The sequence below is a fragment of the Prionailurus viverrinus genome, chromosome C2 (genome assembly GCF_022837055.1).
Source record: "Prionailurus viverrinus isolate Anna chromosome C2, UM_Priviv_1.0, whole genome shotgun sequence".
In the NCBI taxonomy this organism is placed as follows: Eukaryota; Metazoa; Chordata; class Mammalia; order Carnivora; family Felidae; genus Prionailurus; species Prionailurus viverrinus.
The window spans coordinates 88,283,595-88,309,904 of record NC_062569.1 but is presented as its reverse complement, the minus strand read 5'-3'; the positions used below and the strand labels follow the sequence as shown (position 1 = coordinate 88,309,904).

The 26,310-nt window shown below is 39.0% G+C and overlaps 3 protein-coding genes across 14 annotated transcripts in view; 1 reads left to right on the top strand and 2 right to left on the bottom strand.

Annotated features, from left to right (window-relative positions):
• Nucleotides 1-2,822, bottom strand: part of LMLN (leishmanolysin like peptidase) — a 138,771-nt gene extending 135,949 nt beyond the window's left edge. For all 10 annotated transcript variants that reach the window (XR_007155536.1, XR_007155538.1, XR_007155540.1 and 7 more), the window contains exon 1: nucleotides 2,598-2,822. Coding sequence is in view for 5 of the 10 variants with exons in the window: in XM_047874421.1 (XP_047730377.1) it covers nucleotides 2,598-2,816 (219 nt within the window). In the remaining 5 variants the exon portion in view is untranslated. The remainder of the gene's footprint in view (nucleotides 1-2,597) is intronic.
• A 3,317-nt stretch (nucleotides 2,823-6,139) lies between these two features.
• On the bottom strand, nucleotides 6,140-10,220 carry RPL35A (ribosomal protein L35a). 3 transcript variants are annotated; one of them, XM_047874656.1, is made up of 5 exons: nucleotides 10,123-10,220; nucleotides 9,328-9,372; nucleotides 8,974-9,126; nucleotides 7,951-8,095; nucleotides 6,140-6,210 (listed from the first exon to the last, which is right to left on the bottom strand). In XM_047874656.1, exons 2-5 carry the CDS (start codon nucleotides 9,336-9,338, stop codon nucleotides 6,187-6,189), a joined length of 333 nt encoding a protein of 110 aa, XP_047730612.1. In that variant the 5' UTR covers nucleotides 9,339-9,372; nucleotides 10,123-10,220; the 3' UTR covers nucleotides 6,140-6,186. The 3 variants fall into 3 exon arrangements, with proteins under 3 accessions (XP_047730612.1, XP_047730614.1, XP_047730613.1); XM_047874658.1 differs by lacking the exon at nucleotides 10,123-10,220 and adding an exon at nucleotides 9,961-10,053; XM_047874657.1 differs by lacking the exon at nucleotides 10,123-10,220 and adding an exon at nucleotides 9,553-9,575.
• A 209-nt stretch (nucleotides 10,221-10,429) lies between these two features.
• The window catches only part of IQCG (IQ motif containing G), a 56,594-nt gene continuing 40,713 nt past the window's right edge, over nucleotides 10,430-26,310 (top strand). The window contains exons 1-5 of the mRNA XM_047874654.1: nucleotides 10,430-10,616; nucleotides 14,298-14,366; nucleotides 15,440-15,707; nucleotides 20,091-20,326; nucleotides 24,286-24,414. Of these exons, the coding sequence (XP_047730610.1) occupies nucleotides 14,332-14,366; nucleotides 15,440-15,707; nucleotides 20,091-20,326; nucleotides 24,286-24,414 (668 nt within the window). The 5' untranslated portion in view covers nucleotides 10,430-10,616; nucleotides 14,298-14,331. The remainder of the gene's footprint in view (nucleotides 10,617-14,297; nucleotides 14,367-15,439; nucleotides 15,708-20,090; nucleotides 20,327-24,285; nucleotides 24,415-26,310) is intronic.

Here is a 26,310-nt window from a genome sequence, read left to right as displayed (position 1 = left end):
TCTCTCAAAAGTAAACATTAAAACAAAAATTAAAAGAAAAAGAAAAATAAAAGTTAAATGTGTCAAAAAAAAAAATTTTTTTTAATGGGCTCTACACCCAACATGGGGCTTGAACTCACAACCCAGAAAGCAATACTCACACGCTCTACTGACTGAGCCAGCCAGGTGCCCACCCCCCCTTTTCTTTCCCCAAAATGTTTTGTACTTCCCACCACCATCAAAAAATGTTACATAATTTCCCACAGCATTTAACAGAGGCATAGTCACTAGAATGAGTACAATGAATATACTTTATGTCTAAGTTAAAGCTAAGACAATGGGCAGGAGGACTTGCTATTACATACTCTAAGAACTAGGAAAATGTATTAAGGATGAGAAGTCTCAAAAAGAACTTAACAGCTTATTTTTAATATCTGAAGCACTATCACTATTGAGTTTGTTTAGTGAAGAGGCATAAATAGGAATAGTGGGTGGAAGTTTCAGGAAGAGTTTTCAGCTCTATAAAAAGAAGTTTAATACTGGTGATCTCCAAAAGGCAAGGGACTCCCTCTGGAGATAACCTCCCTATCCACGGAAATGTTCAAATATAAACTGTAGTTTTGTACACTAGCAACAACCACTAGAAGAAACTATCTAGGTTCCCTCTAGTGGAGAGATTCTGCAGTTCTTTGAATGGCTTTCTCTTATTGTAATCTAAATTCAAGGAAAGAAGCACAGGACATTGTAGGATTTTTTTTTTTTTTTCAAGAATTCATCGGAAGTGGGGGAATTGGGGATTTTTTTAAGGGTACAAACTGGCAACCAGTTAAATATATAAGTCCTGGAGATCTAATATAGTGATTATAGTCAACAACACTGTATTTATAAACTTAAAAGTTGCTAAGAATACTAAAAAGTAAGTAAAATTCAGCCAAAATGCAGTGTCATGATAAAAGCCGGACTACAGCTACAAGCCCCAAACTTAATATTTTGGCACATATGGTTATGAACAGTATGCACAAAGCTTTTTGGTAATTACCACAAAAATGAGTAGTCTTAGATTTCTGGGCTGAACTGAAAATTTCTAGGTCAATCTTTCTTGATAAAGTATTAAGACAAATTATAAAATCAATCACAACATGCTGCTCAGACCCAAGTACTGTGTCTCCTTTCCTCAAAGAATGCTGATTACTGTGGTCTCAGTACTACGGAGAAATCAAGGACACAAACCTTATCCAAAGGAACCTTACAATTTAACTACAAAGACAAGATTACAAAGAAATGCCTGAGAAATAAACCTTCCCCACAATGCAGTACTTGGTTAAGCGCCAGAAGAGAGTACAGATAAGATGTACTATGAAATGGAAAGTGAATTCCGCTGAGTGGTTTCAGCTGACTGCCTTCAAGTTAGGGAAGTTAAACTAGGACTAAAAGAATGTAGAGAGGGAGAAAAATGGAGTGTGAAGGAGGCAGGCCCTTCCAGGGTAGGAGAACAGGATAAAGAAAGCAATGTGGTGAAGAAATTTGAAAATAAACCTGAATTTTGTCTTCAGAGAACTCCCCAAATCTCCCCAAACGCCTTTAACCCTATCAACTTCTTCCCAAACCTTTAGACCAGTAGTTCCCAAAGTGTGGTCTTTGGACAAGTATCATCATCAACCATCTGGGAACTTGAACTGCAAATTCTGGGTACCATCCCAGTCCTAATGAGTCAGAAAATGGGGGTGGGGCAGCAATCTGTGTTTTAACAAATCCTTCGGGTGATTCTGATGCATGCTCAGGCTGAAAACCATTGCTCTAGAACTACCTATATACAACTCTCCACACAGGAAAGCGATCACGTTCCTGGCGCCCAACTCAGCCACTTGGTGCAGGAAGGGAGTTAATAGTGTTAGAGCAGGCAATTAGGCGCTAACAGGATGCCTGGAGGCCAGCAAAGAGGAAGTTATGCCCACCTATGAGGAAGTAAGAGGCCTGTCCTGGCAGTACCCTAAAACAAAACCACAAGTGACCGCCATTTTGACAGCTTGAGTGACCTAAGCTCATTATACAGTTGTTATATCATTAGCATTGCGGTTTTGAAGGAATTCCGTCTCGGAAATCCCCGCCAGAGTTCCTTAGGCAAATAAGGCAAGAAAAAGGGCAGAACCCACATTCCTGAAGGAGACCTCCCTGATTACAAGAAACCTTCACTTCAAATAATGAATATTTCATCCCTTTGTTAAAAACTGTCAATAAAAGATACAAATACAAAACCAGCGGGCTCAGCTATTCCTTGAGCGCACCCACTCTCCCATCTCGAGAATGTAGTTTCACTTTAATAAACTTTCCTGTTTGTACTGCTCATCTACTATGTTGTGTCAGTCCTAGACTTTTTTCTCCTGGCCGACCAAGAGCCTCCAGCGACATCTTTTGGAGGGGCTAAGTCAAGGCCTCAGGGCCCAAGGTCCACCTGGCAACAATAGTAGGTCCAGCCCTCTAACAGTTCAGTCTCTGGCACAATTTATTTCGCTTTCTCCTCCAATACTTCTTGTTCCAACAACTGCCCGCTACATCTTCGCCTCCCGTGTTACTACTTTCCCCTCACAGCGCCCGCTCCCGCCCCTCCGTCGCCCTACCTCAGTCTCAGAGGGGACGTGGTGCCGGCAGGGAGGGGAACTGTCCAAGGAGACAGGAATAGATGTGGCGCTTGCCCAGAGGCCGCCCAACAAGAGCAGAACTCTTCGGACCCATAAAGAACTGCTCCAGCGCCACTGGCTAGGGCATGGGCCTGAACCAGGAGAACCTGCTCCTCCACCCCACTCGGCCGCCATCTTCGGGCCGAGCGTCGTTGCCATGGAGTACGTGACGTCTCGGCCCCAGCGCCAGTCCCGCACCCTGGGGCAAATGGTATAGTCGGCGGAAAGACGCTTTTTGATTGGCTAGCATCACCCAGCCAGTTCACCGCGGATGAGGAACTGCATCACCCCCGTCGAGTCTCAACGCGCGAAGCCGGCCAATTAAGTGCCGTTTAGAGGCCCACGTGAGATGGGCTGTGGAAGACTAGTGGGTGCTGATAGTAAAGGAGTGATGGTATGAGGCCCTTTCTCTGTGTTATTCACCGAGAAGGCAGGCATCCACTAGGTGCCAGATAACATAATCTGCTGCAGAATCTTTAATGGTTACCCTCTATATAAAAAAATGGATGGAATGTAATTTTCATTTTTATTTTATCCTCAGGCACCGATATTACACCCATTTCTTAAGTCATTTCTTGTAAAATCAAGGAGTTCTTTACTATTCAACCTCATCCCTTAACTTCTATGAAAACCAAGAATTAGGGGCACCTGGCTGGCTCAATGGGTACAGCATGAATCTACCTGATCTCAGGGTCATAAGTTCAAGCCCCACATTGGGTGTGGAGCCTACTTAAAAACAAAACAAAAATTGCAGCTGCCTTTAACCAAGAGACCATGTGAATCCATGCCATTAAGGAAACTACCTTTGAACTAGGCTATAAGTAACTATAAAAAAAATTGAAAATTGGGAGATTTTCCTGTGGTCCATTAAACAATTAAAACTAGTAACTGGCAGCACTTAACTGGGACAGTCATTTAACAGGAACTGAGTATTGTAAATTACTATGCTAGGAACTGTAGGGGTAGGAAAGAAAAGCCGTAAGAATGTACAATTCATTGGTAAAGATCATTTACTCATTCATGGGTGGGGCATTCTACCAGTACTGGCTCTTTACTGAACATCATGCCAAAACTAGTGGAACTGGGATTCCAAACCAAATTTATTACGTTCAGGACATGTGCTCTTTCCGCTACAAGATCACAAAAAACTTCAAGTTCCTAGTTTTAACAGTAGTGTTACGTTGGGGGGAGGCTGTTTCAATGATCCAGTCAACAAAATGCTAGCCATTCAAGCTCGTTTCTCTGAAACATGTAATTTCTCCAATGGGAACTTTTGACTTGAGAACTCTGCGCCTACCAAACCTCAATATGGGAACAGAAAAACATAAAGCACCCTCATTTACAAGTGCTGTATTAATAAAGAGGATGAATTTGCATGCATGACTGTTTTGTCATTACATTTACTCAGGTCATCCTAAGGATTCTCACCCTTCTTTCTTCTTTGCTCAATTGCCCACCACTTGTTTATCCACTTCCATTGCTCTATCACCTATCCCACCAGAATACCATATTCACTTAACTTAGGTGATAGCCATCAGGTTTCCTCTCTTCTGGATGCCTAATCCAGACCCAAGTATCCATCTGCCTTCCTGGACATGTTTCATAGCAGAGTATCCTATAGCTTCCTCAAACTCATCATTTCCCTTCACAAAACCAATCTGGTCCCCCAACTTTACAAATGCACTATTACCCACCCAGCAACCAAAGCTAGTACACCTTACCCATTAAGACTCAACTCATCTTTAAATTCTCCCAAATCCTTAGTACAGTACACAAGACCTTGCATAATCTGGCATTTCTTTGGTTTCTACACACTTTTCCAATTATTGCCCACATAATTTTCAGTTCCACTACATAACCCAGTTGAAGGTTTCCTCAAATGCCTCCTGCCTTCACAAAAAATCATGCCAATTTTTCCCAAAATACCTCCCCAAGCATTTCTTCCTGTACCCAACCACCCCAAGAGTAACAAGTACATGACACAACAAAGCCAGTAGTTTTATATTGCTGTTTTTCAACTAAATCTCACTGGAGGTCTGAGATAGGTACTTCCTGCCATTGACCTGAGTTTCCAATGTCAATTTCCTTAGGATTCTAATAACCAAATTGTGACCATGAAATGCACTGCTTAGATTGTGAGGAAAATAGGATTAACATTGGACCCAGACTGCATCTGACCCATCCACCTCTTGCCTTGAAGCCATACTTCCCATATAAGGCCAAATGATACTGGCAGTACAAACACAGGGCCATTTCTGTGAAACCTGGGATCTTCCTTCTCAACAGCAACTTTGGCTTGAGGATGGCCACCATCGGACACCCTTCTTAGAACTGCCGTATGCTACAAGTGCCCAATCCTTTCCTGCATCATCTCCTTCAATGGTTTTTTCTGACCCCACCACCACCCATTTTTTGGCACACTAATGTTTTTTGGCAGGTTTCTTAGGGAACCCAAATACAATTAAAAACTGTAAAAGGGACTGAGTTTGACCAACTCCAAGTTTCTTGTTGATATTTTCAGTGGAATGTCAAGACAATGGTTAATAAAAGGACTAGCTAGCTGCTACTCCAACAAATTTCTACAGCCACCATACTGCAAACTGATGCTTTGGTTCAAACTTGTATTTCAACAATTTAGAGATTTAAAATATCCTGCAGCCCTAGTTTAGTTTCCTTTTGTCTTATGCTCACATATCTCAATCCTCCACTTTACTACACTGAAACATGGAACCAAGGAAAATTACACCATCGAGGCAATAACCACCACCGCCCAAAAACCTTCCTAAGGCATGTGTTGCTATTTTGATATTGTTAACTTACACCTTACCAGTCAAGCGTTATATACTGGAATGTTTTATCTAGTCACAGATCCAAAGGATATCTCATCCCTGCCGTGATGCCAAATACCATCAAAATAATCTTCAGGTTCTCCCAACTACCATTAAGTCACAAGTTTCCCAACCAATCTATCTTGAACAACTACATACATCATAAGGTAATTTAGAAGGCCATCAAAAATAATTTTAAGTTTCTTTCATGGACTCTCAAACTAACGAGGAAGGCAGTTAGTTGTATGTAATAAATGCAGTACCAAAGGTGAAATAAACTGTTATGGGCAAGAGTTATAGGCCCATTTTAACGTGGAAGCCTGGAAAAGTGTCACGGTATATATTTGTACTGGCTAATATTTGTGTCTTCTGTCCTTCCTGGAATACCCTATGCTCCAGCACTTTACACCTTCAAGATACTCCTTCCCAATGCCTCTGATCATAGCTTACTCTGCCCCCCTCCCTGACCATGTAAGGCCTTGTATGAAGATACTCATATCCTATCCTCATTAAAACCCTATTGTCTAAATCTCTGTAATTGCCATCACACAGAACTCCCTAGCTTCCTTGTACTCTGAAAATGCTGGATAACTGCCACCATTTAAATAGCAACCGAATTTAGGAAAAAGAAAATTTTAAGCTATTTAACAAAAATACAAGAGAACAAATCTACACCTTTATTTATTTACTTTTCAGTTAGTTTAAATCCTTGAGGGGTACAGCATCTAGGAAAAAAAAAGAAAACACGGTGTCATTAGATGCATGTAATATATAAATTCATAAATGTTATGAGTACAACAATATGGATAAATCTCCCATTGTCCCATTACTCATCTCTAAAACAGATCCAATAACTTATATTCTAGCGGGAACAGAACTAAGTTTTTTTTTTTAAGAACTAAGTTTTTATAGTGATCTAGATGAACACTTTGTACTGGGAGCACTGAAAAGCCATTCAATTTTGCTTCTTTTTTTAAGTTTATTTATTTTGAGAAAGTGCAAGTGGGGGAGGGGCAGAGAGAGAAAGAGAGGGAATGAAAATCCCAAGGAGGCTCTGTACTGTTAAATCTGATCCAATGCAGGGATCAATGTGGGGCTTGAACTCATGAACCACGAGATCATGACCAAAGCCAAAGTCGGACACTTAACAGACCAGTTGAGTCACCCGGGTGCCCCCAATTTTGCTGCTTCTAGTAAGATTAAAAAACTTCCTGAAGAGAAATCTCAAGGTTCAGCAGAGTTCAAAAGTAACTTTCTGACCCCAAGAATATTCCCATGTCTACTCAAAATGAACACTAAGGAAAAGAGGAACTACTTTAGAAAATCACAGCATACAAGGGTGGCTGGATGGCTCAGTTGGTTAAGCGTCAAACTCTTAACCCCCATGTTGGGCTCTGCATGGATAGCATGGAGCCTGCTTGGGATTCTCTCTCCCCCACTCACATTCTCAAATAAAAAAAGCTCTCTCAAAATAAAAAAAGGGAGGGAGGGATGCCCAGGTGACTCAGTCATTAAGCATCTGACTCTTATCTTGGCTCAGGTCATGATATCCCAGTTCATGAGTTTGAGCCTGTGGGGCTTTAGTGGGGAGTCTGCTTGGGATTCTGTCTTTCCCCTGCTTGTGCTCTCTCAAAATAAATAACTTACAAGAATTTCCTTAATAACAGAAAGAAAAGAAAAGAAAAGAAAAGAAAAGAAAAGAAAAGAAAAGAAAAGAAAGAAAAGAAAGAAAGAGAAAAAACCACAGCATCTGGACTCCAAGACTTGAACCGAAGGCCTGGGACCTAGAAACATAAACATTGGTTTTCTTCTGTAAGTATTAACACCTATTTTATACAATTTTTTATGTTTATTTTTGAGAGAGAGAGAGACAGAGCAAAAGCAGGAGAGGGGCAGAGAGAGAGGGAGACAGGGAATCCAAAGTAGGCCCCAGGCTCTGCTGAGCTGTCAGCACAGAGCCCGACGGAGGGCTCAAACAGCGAGGTCATGACCTGAGCTAAAGTCAGACGCTTAACTGAGCCACCCAGGCATCCCAGTAATACCTATTCTACCAAGACTGTCATATGAGCACCTACTTTCTACTATAAAATAAGAATAGTAACACCTATTCTAACAAGACTGTCCTGATAGAGATGGGAATATTATGAATTATGCCAGGAAAAGGTAGTCTTCTAACAACTACTTGTATCCAATAAATCTTTGCTAGAAAATTATTTAAATACTATCCCCACCCCCTACAGCTTTGGCAAAAACCTGAAACCTAGATGTAATCCATTTGAACACTCTGCTTTCACTTTCCTTCTGATGCCAAGAAATCTGATGTTTCTTAATACATCTACACAGTAGCTACTGATTTTGCAGCACAATCCATTGGTAACACTTTAAAATCACATTAGTCTTTAGAGGTCAGAGCCCAACCCTAAGCTTAGCTGGACTCGTGTCATATTGCTAATAATTGTACTTACCACACGGATTCTGTGACCAATGGCTTTAGCAGGAAGGTTGCTTCGGAATTTGGCACGAACCATGCCACTGTTTCCATGAGCACGAGTTACTTTTCCCCAGATTACTCTAGTTTTATTCGGTTTGCCACCAGGAGTCACTGTGTTGCTAATTTTAAAAGGGAGAAGAGCCATGAGAAATGAGGCAGACAGTCAAATGTAATACAAATTCAAGATGACCTCTAGACCAGTGGCTCAGAAAAGCAGTTAACCACTAAGTCACCTGAGAAACTAAGGGGACTAGTGTGAATATATTTGTGTGTCTGAAGAGGGGGAAATTTCTTTGCTAATTTTAAACAGCCAGGAAAGGCCTTACTGAGAAAATAACACTGAACAAAAACTGTAAGAACAGCCTGTGTTAAAACCTGACAAAGCTGTGTTCCCTGGTTTGTGGAAAAGCAAAGGAATGGAATGAATCCTAGCTAGGTTAAGAGTAGAACCAGGGAGTCCTGAATGCCTCCTTCATGACCTTTGCTTTTACTAAATGACACGGAAAGTTGGAATCTGAGCAATGTACAGATGATCTGAATTACAATTTTAAAGGATCAATCTCGTTGCAGGAAGAAAGGGAGGGCAAAGATGAAAGCCATGTCCCCAGACTTCAATTGGTGTGAAACAAGTTTAAGAACCAATGCTCTAGACACATTATAAGCATGTACATAACATAAATTCAAGAAATCAACAAAAGTAATTAAGGTACACGGAAAACTGTTCTCTAACACCTTAAAAAGAGCCTAATATAAGAGGCTGGTTCCTTCCTTGAAACAATTAACAGTTGTAATTTTTCTAAATGTAGAAGATACCTAAATCCAATACTACCTGGACAATAACATCCTTCTACAACCTCCAGTGAAGACACTTAAAGATCCAAAGTAGAAAAAACAGTACCAATTACTTTACCAACATTTTTTTATTACTCTTTTTCGAACAGGAAAACAAGACAAACCTTAACTAAAAACTTAAAAGGTATTAATACTATAAACTTACTTCTTTGCTTTGTACACATAAGCACATCTCTTGCCTAGATAGAATTCAGTTTCATCTCGAGCATAAACACCTTCAATTTTAAGAAGAGCTGTGTGCTCCCTCTGGTTCCGGAGACCCCGCTTATAGCCAGCAAAAATGGCTTTGGACCACAGCCTAAGACAAAATAGAGAGTAATAAGTGATTAAAAGGCCTCACATTTCACTTCACCTGTAAGATCTGACTTGTAAGGAGCCCTACTTAAAATCTATTAGCAAACATCTAGTTTTTTTCCCATTAGTTTTAAGCTCACGTTTATGTTCATGCCTAATAGACAAAACACTACAAATACAAAGCAATTAAATTTAAAACTTGTACCTTCCAGACATATTTGTTGTTTCAGGAGTCCTGTTCCCAGCAGGCCTTAAACAAACAAACAAACAAACAAACAGTTTAAAATCTTGCAACGCACGTTTTCCACCCAGTCCCCTCTCCTTTCTTAAACCGGTCAAATTCCTTTTTGCACAGCTTATCGCGTGAAGAGTATGGGGTAACGTAATGATACCATGAACTCTACTAGCAGCACAGTCGAGCAAGACTTACCAGCCTGAGAGTGCCTGATAACGGAGCAAACTCCAAAATGAGGACTAAAACGAAAATGCCAAGACTGTACAGTGAAAGAAATAGATCCTGGAAACTCCAAAAGGAAGCCCTAAAAAAATTCATGCCACGATCAGTAGGAAAAAAAAATAATGAAGCTCGAGAACGCAGAGAAGCACACAGAAAATAAGATTAAAGCCTCGCATGGGAAAGAAAAGCAGAGGAAGAAAGGGAGACTGTAGACAACACCAGGTTTGGAGTAGGAACACAGAAAAAGAACGCATACTAAAGGAGCCACTGCCTCAAACGGGGGACCGCATATGGACAAAATGCATCTATTACTCCGCTGAGGCCCAGGAAGCAACACAGATTACGGGAAGGCGCGTTCTCCGGGCGCCCGGGGACCAATACCATCAGCCCCGCATCTCCTCAATCCTGTCCTCTCTGTTGCTGGAATCCACAGAAATCACTAGCTGGCAGAGTCTCCGAGCGGCACCAGTGCCTTGCCGAGGCATACCGTTGAGCTCACCCCCGCTTATTTGCCCCCAAAGTTCGGCAGCAGAACTCGCTCACCTCCACAGGTTCCAAGATGGCGGAAAGAGAGAGGGGAGGTCCCACCGCGTGGCCTTATGGGATAAACACCTCTCCGCCCCGCCCTCAGTTAGGCATCTTCCGCGACCGCCAAAAAAAAAAAAAAAAAAAAAAAGGCTTCAGTTGCCCAGTTGCCTTCGGACTGAAACAAACCACATTCAGGAGCACTCTTACAGTTCTCTCCGTCTTTTCATCTTTGTAAACTGCAACATTTATTATTTTGAAACAGAGTAAGGCAAGATGGTAGCCAGCTGGAGGAGGAGAAGAAAAGGTCCCCCAAAGCTGAGCGTTGCCAGGGAAACATTATAGCTTGGTTCCTTAGGTGGAAAAGAGAAGCCGGTCTGGAGAATATCTCCCCTCCTCGGGTACCCCAGATTGTTACGCCAACATGGGGGTATCTTTCCCGCTTACCGCAGAGGAGTAGGGAAACAGCCTCTCGGATCCTAGCGTGGAAGAGAAAGGCCAGGAACACGAAGGCAGGAACTCTTCTGTTTATGTTTTTCCCCCTTACTCCTTTCCTCCTACTCCTTTATCTCTTTGAAGAAATGACCTAAGTTTTTAACCTGCATCCTTCGTTTTGACTACAGAGTGAGTAGGACTGCCCTGAAAAGGCCTTATTGCATTTTAGGGAGAACTCATTCAGCTGCCAAACTCGTGGGGCGCGCAGCACCGTGCCCACACGAATTGGGTCTTCAGTAAATACCTGCAGACGAGAATGAGATAGATTAGTGGATATCACAGATTTACACTGCCTAATTATTGCGCATTTACTTGGATTTCCCTATGGATGCATTCGTTTATTCAGTAGTTTATTGAATGGCTACTTTTCACCAAGCTTTGTTCTTGCCTCGGAGGACACTGCAGTAAACAAAACTACAGAAGTCTCTGCCCTCATAGACCTTACATCCTAGTAGAGAGAGCAAGACAATAAGCAAGTAAAATATATGGCACATTAGAAGGCAATGTGAGAAAAATTTTCTCTATGGAGAAAAAAATTAAGCAGGGAGGCCACTGTAAAGAAGGCTTTTACTCTGAGAGGAGAAACCATTGAGGGCTCTATAATGAGTGACTCAATTTGACTTACATTTTTAAAAAAAAATTTTTTTAACGTTTATTTATGTTTGAGACAGAGAGAGACGGAGCATGAACAGGGGAGGGGCAGAGAGAGAGGGAGACACAGAATCTGAAACGGGCTCCAGGCTCTGAGCTGTCAGCACAGAGCTTGATGCAGGGCTTGAACTCATGAACTTGTGAGATCATGACCTGAGCCAAAGTCAGACGCTTAACTGACTGAACCACCCAGGCATCCCTAGACATTGTAACTCTTTTTTGTTTTATTTTATTTTTTATTTTTTTTTAATTTACATCCAAATTAGTTAGCATATAGTGCAACAGTGATTTCAGGAGTAGATTCCTTAGTGCCCCATACCTATTTAGCCCATCCCCTCCTCCCACACCTCCTCCTGTAACCCTCTGTTTGTTCTCTGTATTTATGAGTCTCTTCTGTTTTGTCCCCCTTCCTGTTTTTATATTATTTTTGTTTCCCTTCCCTTATGTTCATCTGTTTTGTATCTTAAAGTCCTCATATGAGTGAAGTCATATGACTTTTGTCTTTCTCTGACTAATTTCACTTAGCATAATACCCTCCAGTTCCGTCCACGTAGTTGCAAATGGCAAGATTTCATTCTTTTTGATTGCTGAGTAATACTCCATTGTATATATATACCACATCTTCTTTATCCATTCATCCATCAATGGACATTTGGGCTCTTTCCATACTTTGGCTATTGTTGATAGTGCTGCTATAAAATGGGGGTGCATGTGTCCCTTCTAAACAGCACACCTGTATCCCGTAGATAAATGCCTAGTAGTGCAATTACTGGGTGGTAGGGTAGTTCTATTTTTAGTTTTTTGAGGAACCTCCATACTGTTTTCCAGAGTGGCTGCACCAACTTGCATTCCCACCAACAATGAAAAAGAGATCCTTTTTTTCCACGTCCTTGCCAACATCTGTTGTTGCCTGAGTTGTTAATGTTAGCCATTCTGACAGGTGTGAGGTGGTATCTCATTGTGGTTTTGATTTGTGTTTCCCTGATGATGAGTGATGTTGAGCATTTTTTCATGTGTCAGTTGGCCATCTGGATGTCTTCTTTGGAGAAGTGTCTCTTCATGTCTTTTGCCCATCTCAAGGTTGTGAGTTCAAGCCTCATCTTGGGTATATAGATTACTTAAAAATAAGTAAATAAATAAAATACTTTTTAGGCAAAATATGACAGAATCAAAAGTGTCAGAATGTATAACACATGTTAAGGGTTTGTTTTTATGAAATTGTTTTATGAAACTTGTTTCATATTTGCACACATATATATATATATTACATATTTATGTGTGTATATATGTAATATATTAAAAAATGTATGTATATAGGTCATAGCATCAGTCAGTATTGCCCTGGATGGAAACAGTGATAGAGTTCAGAATTTAATAAAAGGTCTGCTTGCAAAAATGTTGGCAGAAGTGAAACTATAAGGGATGATGCAGTCCCCAGGGACATGGGGCAGAAATAGTTACCTAAGCCCCCAAGAGAGGGCAGGGAGATGATTGCCTGACAGGTGCCATGGTCTCTGATAGAGAAACAGCCAGCCAATGGTGATCCATCAGGGAGGGAGCTAGGAAGATAAAAACACTTGATCTCACCTAAAAATTGTGTACTGCAGATTCAGGCATGGATTCCGTGAAGGAACAACACCTAAACCCAAGAGGGCAGCTGTTGCAGCATCCAGTTCATCTCAAGAATTTCAACGATTAGTCACAACATAAATGTTCTGGTTAGAAAAAAAAAAGGGGGGGGTGGGTGGGCAGTGCCAAGTAAATATCTGAACAGGAACAGAGCAGGGCCGGATCATGCAGGCCTTATGGGCCAAGTTTAGCATTCTAGCTTTTATCCTAAGGCAATGGGAAACCGTGGAAGGGTTCTAAGGAGAAACATGATCAGATTTTCAATTTTAAAAAATTGACTTTAATTTTTTAGATTTTCAGTTTTTCATTTAAAAAATATTGCTTCCAGTTTTGGGGCTGTTGGAGTTGTTCAGGCAAGAAACAACAGCCATGTCCAGCATAGTGTTGGGGGATACAGAAAAAGAAGAAAGAATCCACAGGACTTTGTGATGGCTTGGATTGGGAAATGCTGGTGTCAAGATGAACGAGGAAGCAGGAATGACTCCTAGATTTCTAGCATTGAGGAATGAAAAGCCAGAACAGCATGAACACACTGACTACTGCATTAGCATAGTCCTATCTTACTTGCATGAAGCACATTTATCTATGGCCCAAACCTAAAAGAGGAAAAATTAAGAAACAACAACAACACAAAAGAAGAGCCAAATCTCCTTAACACCATGATACTTTCTCCTAAGAATGCCCTTGTACCAGAAAATTTGGCTAGTTTGGGGTATCCTGTTTTCAGTTTACATAAAGATTCTATTTTACCTTTTCATTTTTGCATATGAGACTTCTGTTGTGTGAGACATACTTGTATCATCCTTGTAAAAAATCATATTGGAAACTTACCATTCACTATTCATTCAGCATAGAGCAAAATTCTCCATGGGATGTTCTTATTGTAAAGCTCATTTAAGCGGAAAGGATTTTGGCTTATGGAATGGTAACATCTTGATAGTAATAGTAAACTACTTTCAGGATTTTCAGGATTAATGCAGCTTTTCTAAATACAATCTCAAATATTCTAAGTCCAGGTGCAATAAATTTTGTTGTCTGACAGATCGGAAATTAAATGATCTAATTAAACATTTCAGTAAGCAGAATAACATAAATCTATTATACAAATATTTCCAATTAAAATCAGAATATAATAAAATATGAAAACCATGTTTTATATTAATTTACCATAAGAACAAACTCAAAGATTTCATTTATCAGTAATTTCATTTGTCAATAATTAAACTGATTACTTAGTAGTCCTGCATCCCACGATGTCAGCAGTTTTTCCATTGCTAGGACTGCTCTGATAAGCAAAAAGAGGGGATATGTCACAGCTCTCATAATTCTTTAATTTTCTCTTAATGAAAGGATGGAAATAATTTAAATGTCATTCAACACTCCCTTAAACTAATCTCAATGTTTTCTTCCCATTTTAGGTGACTGCATTTCTTGTGAGATTGTAAATGTACCATGGAAGTTAAAAGTAGCTTAAGAAGAATGGAAAAGTACGTTCAAAATTCCAGTTTGTGTGTGTGTGCGTGTGTGTGTGTGTGTGTGTGTGTGTATGAATTATGCCTTATGCTAAATTTATCTATTGCTGTGTAACAAATTACCCCAGAGCTTAGTAACTTAAAATATAAACTTTTATTATTTCACATAGTTTCTGTGGGTCAGGAATTTGGGAGCAGCTTAGCTGAATGGTGCTGGCTTGGGTCTGTTTTAAGGTTGAAATTGCCCAGGGCTGTAGTCATCTGAAAATTTGACTGGGGCTGCAAGATCCACTCCCACACAGCTGGGGAGTTGATGCTGGCTGTTGGTAAGAGGCCTTAGTTCCTCACCCTCACAAACTTCTCCAAAGGGCTGTTCAAGTGTCCTCATGACAAGGCAGCTGGGTTCTCACAGAGTGAAAGATATGAGACAGTAAGGGAGAAGCTGCAATGTCTTTTATCACCTAACCTTGGAACCCACAACATCCTCCTGGTTACATAGCTTAGTTAGTCCTATTAATATGAGGGACAAAGGGCATGAATACGAGAAGGTAAGACTCATATGGACCCACTTTGGAGACTGGTTACTACATTTTGGTTTTGGTTTTGTTTTTAATGTTATTTTTTTAATTTATTTTTTTTTAAGTAAGCTGTGTACCAATCTGGGGCGCAAACTCACACCCCAAGATCAAGAGTCACATGCTCCACAGACTGAGCCGGACAGGTGCTCCTGCCACATTCCGTTTTTCATTAATCATGAGACACTTTTGGTTAGCATCTAAAGATATTGCTAGAAAAAAAAGTTAATTTGGGTTCAAATTCAAATTGGTTAAGCACAGTCAAATAGTATGGGTTACACAGAGTTATTTAACAGTAAGTGGCGTGCCTTTGGTTGGTCAGAATGTCACAGAGAGATATTTATTTAGCAGAACCATGTGTAAACTCCTACTTTTGTTCTTTATTTTGGTTATATTATATGACAATATGGACTTCACAGGAGCCAATCTACATGCTGCCTGTGCTTTTGAATTTGTGCAATTTTTAAACATTTGGTGGCTGACTTATTTTTTTTTCTTTATTTTTTTCTTTAGAGGCCAACTAGAAGCCTCAAGTCTTCCATCAGAAGTCTGGCATTCTGAGGTGACAGTGTCAGTGACAGGCGAGCCACCTGGTGCTGTAGAAGAAGAAGAAGAAACAGCTGAAGAAACAAACATAGAAATCATCCCGGAAATCATAGAACCACTCTCCATTCTAGATGTGCTGAGGATCTCCGCAGTTCTGGAGGATACCACAGATCAGCTCTCTATTCTAAACTATATCATGCCAGTTCAGTATGAAAGAAGACAAAGTGTCAACATGGTATATACACTCACCACTATTTAATTTTTGTTTTCTTTCCTTTTTATTTTTCTATCATGTACCGTACTTATGCCATTAAATTTAACACGGGAGATAGCACCTTTATCTGAGATAAAAAGGGTTATAATAATTACCTGAGATACATACCCTGAATTGATGGGGTGAAATAACAATAGTTCAACAGACATTGCCAGTCAGAATATCCTTTTCTTCCAATATGTTGGCATTATTCAAAAAAGCCTACAGTTAAATCACTAGACAGTGTATGTACTGAGAGTAGCCAAATTACTGAATTGCCCCACCCTCTTGTATTTCTTGGCTGCTGAAAGCTAACTGAACAGTAGTGGGAAGAAATTCAGTTGGACCTTCTTAATGTTTCTTTATTCTAAAATGACTTTGTTGTTTTGTTGAATCTGTTGCAACCTGCCTTTGTTGATATCCAGCTACATCATTATGTCACCCATTATATTTTCAGTGGTGATATGGACTCCTCCTCAAAGGGCTATTGAATTATCAAAAAACTCAACTTGGTAGTGAGAAAATTTTCATAAATTCTTAAGCTCTTATAAATTTTAATAACTTAGGTTGTAGTATAAAATGGAAAGAATTTATAAATACACATTTATTCAGTTCAGCAAAATTACTTTATATAATTTGTACAGAATATACAATTCTGATTCTATTATAGATGAAAACTGCTACATAAACAACAGAGTAAATTGCTTTCCATGTCTAATGGAAGAGAAGTCCATATATATTGTGACTAGATACTAATTTCACCTTAAATTTTTTAAATAATAATAATTATTATCATTATATGTATAGTCTGGGTTTATTAAACTTTTATTGAAGTTTGAAAGTTATACAAAATTTTAATAGAATACTGGATTTGGAGGGGCATCTAGGTCGCTCAGTTGGTTAAGTGTCTGACTCTTGGTTTTGGCTCAGATCATGGTCTCACGGTTCATAAGTCCAAGCCCCACATCGGGCTTTGCACTGACGGTGTGGAGACTGCTTGGGATTCTCTCTCTCCCTCCCTCTCTGCCCCTCCCCTGCTCATTCTCTCTCTCTTTCTCTCTCTCAAAAAACTTGGTAAAAATTACTTTAAAGAATACTGGATTTGGAGTCAGGAGCTCTTTGCAGTTTAGTTGTGTACTATCAGTTCATTTCACTTTCTTGGTCTTCATATTCCCATTTGTAAAATGTGATGGAGTTTTTGTGTGTGTATTTTTTTTTCAATTTTATTTTTAAGTAATCTCCACACCCAGTGTGGGACTTGAACTCATAGCCACGAGATCAAGAGTTGCATGCTCCGCTGACTGAGCTAGCCAGGTGTCCCTAAAGTGTAACAGAGTTTTAACTAAATGATCCACATAGTCCCTTCTAATGCTAGCATTCTATGAATTTCAGGGTGGTTTTAAAACAACACTAACAGGCCTAGCTATGGAGAACACTGAGGGTTGATGGAGGGAGGTGGGTGGGGATGGGCTAAATGGGTAATGGGTATTAAGGAGGGCACTTTTTGTGATGAGCACTGTGTGTTATATGTAAGTGATGAATCACTGAATTATACACCTGAAACCAATTTTACCATATGTTAACTGACTAGAATTTAAGTAAAAACTTGGGGAAAAAATTACATTAATGGGTATATCAGGGAATTTTGTAACAAATTAATTTTTCTTATCAATTTATGAAAGGCAAAGAGACTGAAAACCCAAGAACTAAGCCTTTCAATGCGTTTAAAATAAGAGTCTAATTCATACATTAAGCTAGGTAATAAATAGTAAAGAGTCTGGGGTTTCCTCCCTATTTATTGTCTCCTTCAGTAAGAATCAAAAATAAAAAGATATTTAGTTAGTTAACAAGATAAAGTTTTATGAGACTTATCAATGATACTGTCAGGCTAAAAAAAAGGTAATTTGACTTCATAGAAACTCGAGAGAATGAAAAACCCAAATTTATAAACAATTCAGCAGCGGTCACTACTTCACTAAATTAAAGAACAAAATTTTTGCACTATTTTATTCTGGTTTATGATAGGGATCTTCACCCACAAAATTTTCTGACTTAACAGAGACCCTGCTTGTAATTTTATAGTAGTGTATATAATAAAGCCTTATACTCTTATCTTGATTAATAGAAGCTTAACAGCTCTTTTCTCAATATAAGTTAGTTCCACAACTTTACAAAATTATGAATCTTTTAAAATAATTTTTTTGCTTCATAATACTACTTCTAGCTCATTAATTTTACAATGTCATTGCCCTGTAAGGGCATAGGATTATATTTTAAATCCTTTGTGTTATTGTTTAGCCTTTAGAACAACTTTGGGATGAAAGGTTAATTAGCATTATCCCTCTTTTATAGCCATTTTTATAGCTAAGGACATCTCCAAATAGATTTTCATTTGTAAAATCATGGAGTGGCATGATGAAAAATATACTAATGTATCAGATTCTACCAGAAGTGGGAGTAAGTGGACCAAAATTTGGGAAGAGCTTCCCTGCAGGGATACTGTTTCTCTTACCTTTTGTCTCAAGAGTCTAATACCCTCTCTTGTACATAGTGTGTGTGTGATATAAATCTTTTTTAGTAAATGAACTAAAACATTTAGCTAGCCCAATTAAATTCTCTCTTTTAAAAATTCATATTTATTTGTAGTAATCAGTAAATCAGGCTGCTTGACACAGTTGTTTCCATTTCCAGATGCCCAAGCATAAAGGTAGAGGAAAAACAGGGAAATGGAAAAACAGAGCCTCCTAGGCCTTACACTTTCCCCTTCCCTACGTAGATAAAATCTAAAATAAAAACCACCCTTAAGGTTTTCCTTACATCTAGGTAAGTTTCAGTTCAGTTGTTGAAATGCTACACTTCTATTCTCGTTGTAGCCAAATTAATTTTAATTTAAAAGAAAAAATTTAAATTTAGTTCTTATTTAAGGCAGCATTTTGTTTTGTACTTGCCTATAGATGTTTTCTTTAGATCTGAATCTTTGCTTATTGTTGCTGTAAAGAAAAATACAGTTGACTCTGTGTTTATTAACCATTCATGGATAGTTTTTAACATTTCTGGGCTAGTTGAAGTTTAGCTAAGGAAGACCTAGGCTTTGTGTATCAGTGTGCAGATAAACTTTTCTTTTGTGCATTAGACAGCACAAGAATTTAAGTAATCATAACAAGTGTAGAACTCACAAAGTTCTGTGTACTGTTCTAAATGCTTTATGTATATTAATTTATTTAATCCTTTTAATAACCCTATGAGGGGAGGTACTATTATCCCTATTTTACCAATGGGAAAATGGAGGCATAGAGATATTAAATAGTTTTCTTAAGGCAATATGGTTTAGTGAGAAATAAAGCCAGGATTCAAATAAGGAAGTTTGGTTTCAGAGTCTTTAGGTATAATGACTATGTTGTATGGCCTCTCAATAGCTAAAGCTTTTAGCCACAGATTAAATAGGAATCATCAGTTAAAAGACATATGCTGTTCCTATGGTTGATGCCTACCCCTTAGTGTTCAATTTGGGTCTGAAAAATAAATTATTTTGGCCTTTCCCCACATGACCTTCAAACTCTATACCACACTACTAATTATACCAATTTATGCTCTTCGATATGACTTTCCTTTCATTCTTTATATTTAAAATTCATGTGTTCAATGAGCATTTTGAGTCTCCTATACCCTAGGCATTGTTCCAGACAATGAAACTATAAAGATGGCCACATTTATTATCCAGTCTAATTCCCAAAAGAATTTATTTTATTTTATTTTTTAATTATTTACTTTTGAGACAGCGTGTGCATGAGTGGTGGAGGGGCAGCAAGAGAGGGAGAGAGATAATCTCAGATTGGCTCCTTGCTGTTAGTACAGAGCCCGACGTGGGGCTCAATCTCACAAACAGTGAAATCATGACCTGAATCAAAATCAACAGTCGGATGCTTAACGGACTGAGCCACTCAGGTTCCCCTGTTTCAAAAAGAATTTGCAGGGAACCAAGATCTCTAAGAACTGTCCCTTCCTTCATAGAATTTACAATCTGATGGAGACGATTATACAATTGTATACAACGTATTCAAGAATTACAATATGGTAAATGTCTGCTAATAAAGGTGTTTCACAAATAACTTTTCCTTTGATCAAAATCTTAAAGTTTACCTGGTGGTACACTGAGGAAAGACAGAAAAGGAATGTTGTCTACGGGCAGGAAGGAACAAAATAGCAGGACATGGTTTATGTGGCTGAAGAAAAGAGTAATTTTCTTGTGTGTCGAGTACAAGTGGCAGAAGATGAGGTTGAAAAATGTAGGCAGAGGCTCTTGTATAGCATTGTTTCTTTACTCTTAAAATCTGTATTACATAAAACATTATTTCTTGTTTTTAGAAGAAAAATAAAGAAATCAATTTTGAAGGAAAGACCTTAGAAAAACTTTCAGATGACCCAAAAACCTCAATAATAACGAGTCCATTCTTACCTAAAGAAGAAACCAAGTTGCCAGAAATCAGACAAGGAAGCCAATTGGCCAACGGATTTAACAAAACGCAAGATCTTGTCTTCAAAAAACCTATAAGACAGACCATAATGTCTACGGAGACACTGAAGAAAATTCAGGTAGATAGGTAAGGAAGGAGAGCATATTTGGAATGTAGTAGTATATTTATTATGGATGAAAAATGGGTGCAAGGGTGGTCGACTGCTGTCTTCTCTTATGGATTGGTCATTATATGGAAAGCTACTGCTGATAATAGGATTGGCTAAAGACTGCCTAGAGGAAGTGTGGTACAATTGGAAGTATGGTGGCTATATGATCAGGGGCAAGTTGTTGAGCCTTTGTTTCCAGTTATTTATTCATTTATTCATTTATTTATTTATTTATTATTTTTTATTTGTAGAGAAAGAGAGCAGGAGTGGGGGAGAGGGACAGAGGGAGAGAGAGAATCTTAAGCAGTCTTCCCACTCTGAGCGGAGCCCAACTCAGGGCTCAGTCTCATAACTGTGATATCATAACCTGAGCTGAAATCAAGAGTGGGACACTTAGCCAAGTGGGGCACCCAGGAGCCCCGAGAATTTCTGAAAGGCAGTCTCAGTTTCCATTGTCTCAGTATTCAGTTTTTTGTTGTCAGCTGGCTTGCTGACAAAGAAACCTGTTAAGTTTAATAGAGGATGTAATATGGGGTGCTTGGGTGGCTTAGTCTGTTGAGCGTCTAACTTTGGCTCAGGTCATGATCTCATGGTTCGTGAGTTCGAGCCTCGTGTTGGGCTCTGTGCTGACAGCTCAGAGCCTGGAGCCTGCTTTGGATTCTGGGTTTCCCTCTCTCTGCCCCTCCCCTGCTTGTGCTCTGTCTCTCTCTCTCTCAAAAATAAACATTTAAAAAATTTTAAAAATAAAATAAAAGAGGATGTAATATGATGGTAAGGACTGTTGGTAAATGAATGCTTAGAACAATTACCCAGGGCCACCAGCCAAATGCAGCCTGTGGTCTGTTTTTGAAAATAAATTTTATTGGAATACAGCATTGCTCATTTGGTTACATATTGTCTCTTGCTGCTTTCATGCTACAACAACAGAGTTGAGGAGTTGCAACAGAGAATTTATGGCCTGCAAAGCCAAAACATTTACCATTTGTCGCTTTATAGGAAAAATTTTCCAATCCCTGCATCAGAGGGGTAATGTTTCTTGTTAAAATCAATCTGGCTCAGATTTGCATGCATGACAGAAAGGTATCCAGCTTATAAACACCCAATCTAGCTAATGACCTTTTCTGTCTCCATGTGATGGCTAATATCTTTTCAATTGTTTTTTTTTTTTAATTTTTTTTTTCAACGTTTATTTATTTTTGGGACAGAGAGAGACAGAGCATGAACGGGGGAGGGGCAGAGAGAGAGGGAGACACAGAATCGGAAACAGGCTCCAGGCTCTGAGCCATCGGCCCAGAGCCTCACGTGGGGCTCGAACTCCCGGACCGCGAGATCGTGACCTGGCTGAAGTCGGACGCTTAACCGACTGCGCCACCCAGACGCCCCTCAATTGTTTTTTTTTACTTTGGTATACTTAACTTTTCTCTTAATATAGGTTTTGAATCTTTTTCTTTGAACTGTTGTTAATAGATTATTATGTAAAATAGCGTAATTCTTGCCGACTCTATATCAAAACATTAAAAAGCAGTTTTTAAAATTCTCTACCCACCAGAATATTATAGAAACCAAAGGACTAGGAGTCAGGAAGTATGAATTATATGGTTATACATCTTTCTCAAATTAGTTATGTGATTAGGCAGGTCATTTAACCTTCCTGAGCCTGGGTTTACTCATCTCTAAAATGTGAGGGTTTTATTAGCTCTTCAAAAAAAATTTTTTTAATGTTTTATTTATTTTTGAGAGAGAGCAAGAGAGACAGAGCATGAGTGGGGGAAGGGCAGAGAGAGAGGGAGACACAGAATCTGAAGCAGGCTCTAGGCTCTGAGATGTCAGCACAAAGCCCGAAGCAGGGCTTTAACCCACAAACTGTGAGATCATGACCTGAGCTTTTAACTGACTGAGCCACCCAGGCGCCCCTCTTTTTAAAAATTTTTAAAAGGTTTAAGTTTTGCAAAATTATGAAATATTTTTTATTATTAAAAAAATTTTTTTAATGTTTATTTATTTTTGAGAGAGAGAGCACAAGCAGGGGAGAGGCAGAAAGAAAGGGGGACACAGAATCCGAAGCAGGCACCAAGCCCTGAGCTGTCAGCACAGGGCCCAATGCGGGGCTGGAACTCATAAACCATGAGATCATGACCTGAGCCAAAGTCAGACACTCAACCCGCTGAGCCACCCAGGCGCCCCTCAAATATTTTTTAAATGCAGAAAAATATAATTTTTCGGGGGAGAGAGAGAGGGAAAGAGCAAGCAGGGAAGGGGCAGAGAGTCGGGGACAAAGGATCCAAAGTGAGCTCCGTGCTGACAGGCTGACAGCAGTGAGCTGGACTTGGAGCTGGAATTCACAAACTGTGAGATCATGACCTTAGCCAAAGTTGGATGCTCAACCCACTGAGCCACCCGAGCACCCCAAAATGCAGAAAAATATAAATAATGAAATAATGAATACTTAAATGTGTGTAAGCACCAAATCTTAACGTTTTACCATAATTGCTTTAGAGGTTTTTTTTTTTTTTAAGAATTCATTTTATTTTATTTTAAAGGTTTATTTTTGAGAGGGAGTGAGAGAGAGAGAGAGAGAGAGAGAGAGAGAGAGAGAGACAGACAGAAGATTGAAAGCAGGCTCTGGGAGACAGCAAGCCCAATGTGAGGGTTGAACTCACGTACTGCAGGATCTTGACCTTAGCTGAAGATGAGCGTTCAACGGACCAAGCCACCCAGGCACCCCTGTTTTGTTTTGTTTTTAAATGAAATACTACAGATACAATTGAAGCCTCAGATGCTAGTCCCCCTCACTCTTCCCCCAAAGATGAACTCTATTCTGAATATGGTATTTATTATTCTCTTACATGTTGTGATACTTTTATTAGGTATGTATGTGTTTTATTTAACAGTACATACAGTTTTACATGTTTTTAAAAAAAATTTTTTGGGGGGATGGGTAGGAGCAGAGAGAGGAGGACAGAGGATCCTAAGCGGGCTCCACGTTGCCAACTCAGGCCCCACATGAACTTGTGAACAGAGATCATGACCCGAGCTGAAGTTGAATGCTTAACAGACTGAACCACCCAGGCGCCCCTAGTTTTACATGTTTTTTTTTTTTTTTAATTTTTTTTTCAATGTTTATTTATTTTTGGGACAGAGAGAGACAGAGCATGAACAGGGGAGGGGCAGAGAGAGAGAGGGAGACACAGAATCGGAAACAGGCTCCAGGCTCTGAGCCATCACCCCAGAGCCTGACGCGGGGCTCGAACTCACGGACCACGAGATCGTGACCTGGCTGAAGTCGGACACTTAACCGACTGCGCCACCCAGGCGCCCCTAGTTTTACATGTTTTTAAATATTGTGTACATAATATTATACTGTACATTTAATGTTTGTTAGTACTTGGTATCTAAACTTTGTCAGGTTAAGGAAGTTCTCTTATTTCTAGTTTGCGAAGTTTTTGTCGTTTATTTTTAAACCAATGGGTATTGAGTTTTGCCAAATGCCTTTTCTGCCATCTGTTGTGATGGTCTTATGGTTTTTCCTCCTTTTGCCTTTGTTAATGTGATGAATTCTATTAATAGACTTTCTTTTTTTTTTTAATTTATTTTTGAGAGAAAACGTGGGTGGGTGAAGGGCAGAGGGAGAGGGAGAGAGAGAGAGTCCTAAGCAGGCTCCACATTGTTAGCCTGGAGCCCAACACAGAGCTCAACGTGAGGTTTGAACCCACGAACTATGAGATCATGACCTTAGCCGAAGTTGGATGCTTGACTGACTAAGCCACCCAGTCGCCCCTCTATTAATAGACTTCCTAATGTTAAATTATTCTTGCATTCCAGGAGTAATTCCAACTTAGTTCTGATTTTCATTCCAGGTCTTAACTTGTGTGACTTCTGTAGCCCTTTGTAAATGTAAGGAAATTTATTAACTCATCTTTCTTGTTTCTCCTTACAGGCAGTTTTTCAGTGACATAATTACAAAGACCATGCAGGAGCTGCAGGAGTCAGGCACTTTCACCAGTCTCTTGGAAGCTTTGGGCAAAGAGAGGGAAAACAGAAAGCATTTCTATGATATCATTGCCAGGTCCAAGTAATATTAAGTTTATTTGCTGTACTGTATTTTAAAGTGCTATAAAATTTTTACCAGAAGTCTTTGATTTTTAAAGCAAATCAAGTCTGTGCCTTCCAGGGAAGATAAATAGAACTCAGAAATTAAGGTTCTAATCTTGGGACAGTAATTGAGATTTCTGGGCTTTGGTTATGTGTATCTACAATATGTCAAGAATATTCTTCCTATTATACAGTAATCTTTTTTTATTTTAATTCAAGTTAGTTTCACCCATCCCCCCCACCTCCCCTCTGGTAACCATAAGTTTGTTTTCTGTAGTTAAGAATCTGCCTCTTGGTTTGTCTCTTTCTCCTTCTTTTTTTTTTCCCTTTGCTTGTTTGTTTTGTTTCTTAAATGCCATGAGTGAAATCATATAATATTTGTCTTTCTCTGACTTATTTTGTTTAGCATTATACTCTCTAGCTCCAATGGCAAGATTTTATCATTTTTATGGCCAAATAATATTCCCTTGTATATATACCACATATTTATCCATTTATATATCGATGGACACATGGGCTACTTTCATATCTTGGCTATTGTAAATAATGCTGCTATAAACATAGGGGCGCATGTATCCCTTCTGAATTAGAGTTTTTGTGTTCTTTGGGTAAATATCCAGTAGTGCTATTACTGGATCATAATATAGTTCTATTTTTAACTTTTTGAGAAACCTCCATAGGGTTTTCCACAGTGGCTGCATCAGTTCACATTCCCACCAACAGTGCAAGAGGTTAATTTTCTCCACATCCTTGGCCAACACCTGTTGTTTCTTGTGTTGTTGATTTCAGCCATTCTTACAGGTATGAAGTGATATCTCATTGTAGTTTTGATTTGCATTTCCCTGATGTTAAATGTTAATGAACATCTTTTCATGTGTCTATTGGCCATCTGGAAGTCTTCTTTGGAAAATGTTTGTTCGTGTCTTCTGCCTGTTTTTTCACTGGATTATTTGTTTTTTGGGTGATGAGTTTTATAAACCTTTTGTATGTTTTGGGTACCAACCCTTTATTGGATATGTCATTTGGAAATATCTTTTCCCATTCTGTAGGTTGCCTTTTGGTTTTGTTGATTGATTGATTTGCTTTTGTTTCCTTTGCCTTGGACCTATCTATAAAAAGTTGCTATAGCCAATGTCAGAGAAGTTACTGCCTGTGCTTTCTGTGCTCTCTTCTAGGATTTTTCTCGTTTCCAGTCTCACGTTTTGGTTTTTAATCCATTTTGAATTTGTTTTTGTAGATAGTGTAAAAAAGTGAGCCAGTTTCTTTCTCTTGCATGTTTTTGTCCAGTTTTCCCAAGGCCATTTGTTGAAGAGACTGTCTTTTTTCCATTGGGTATTCTTTTCCACTTTGTCAAAGATTGACCATATAATTGTGGGTATATTTCTGTTTTTATTCTGTATCTAGTTTTGTTCCATTACCATACTGTTTTGATTACTACAGCTTTGTAATATAACTTCAAGTCCAGAATTGTGATGCCTGCAGCTTTTCTTTTCTTTTTCAAGATTGCTTTGGCTATTTGGAGTCTTTTGATTCCATAAAAATGTTAGGATTGTTCTGGTTCTGTGAAAAATGCTGTTGGAATTCTGACAAGGATTGCATTAAATATGTAGATTGCTTTGGGTAATATAGATATTTTCACAATATTTGTTCTTCCAATCCATGAGTATGGAATGTCTTCATTTCTTGGTGTTGTCTTCAATTTCTTTCATCAGTGTTTTATAGTTTTCAGAGTACAGATCTTTCACCTCTTTGGTTAGGTTTATTCCTAGGCATCTCATATTTTAGGTTCAATTGTAAATGGGATTGTTTTATTAATTTCTGTTTCTGTTGTTTCATTACTGGCATATAGAAATGCAACAGATTTCTGTAC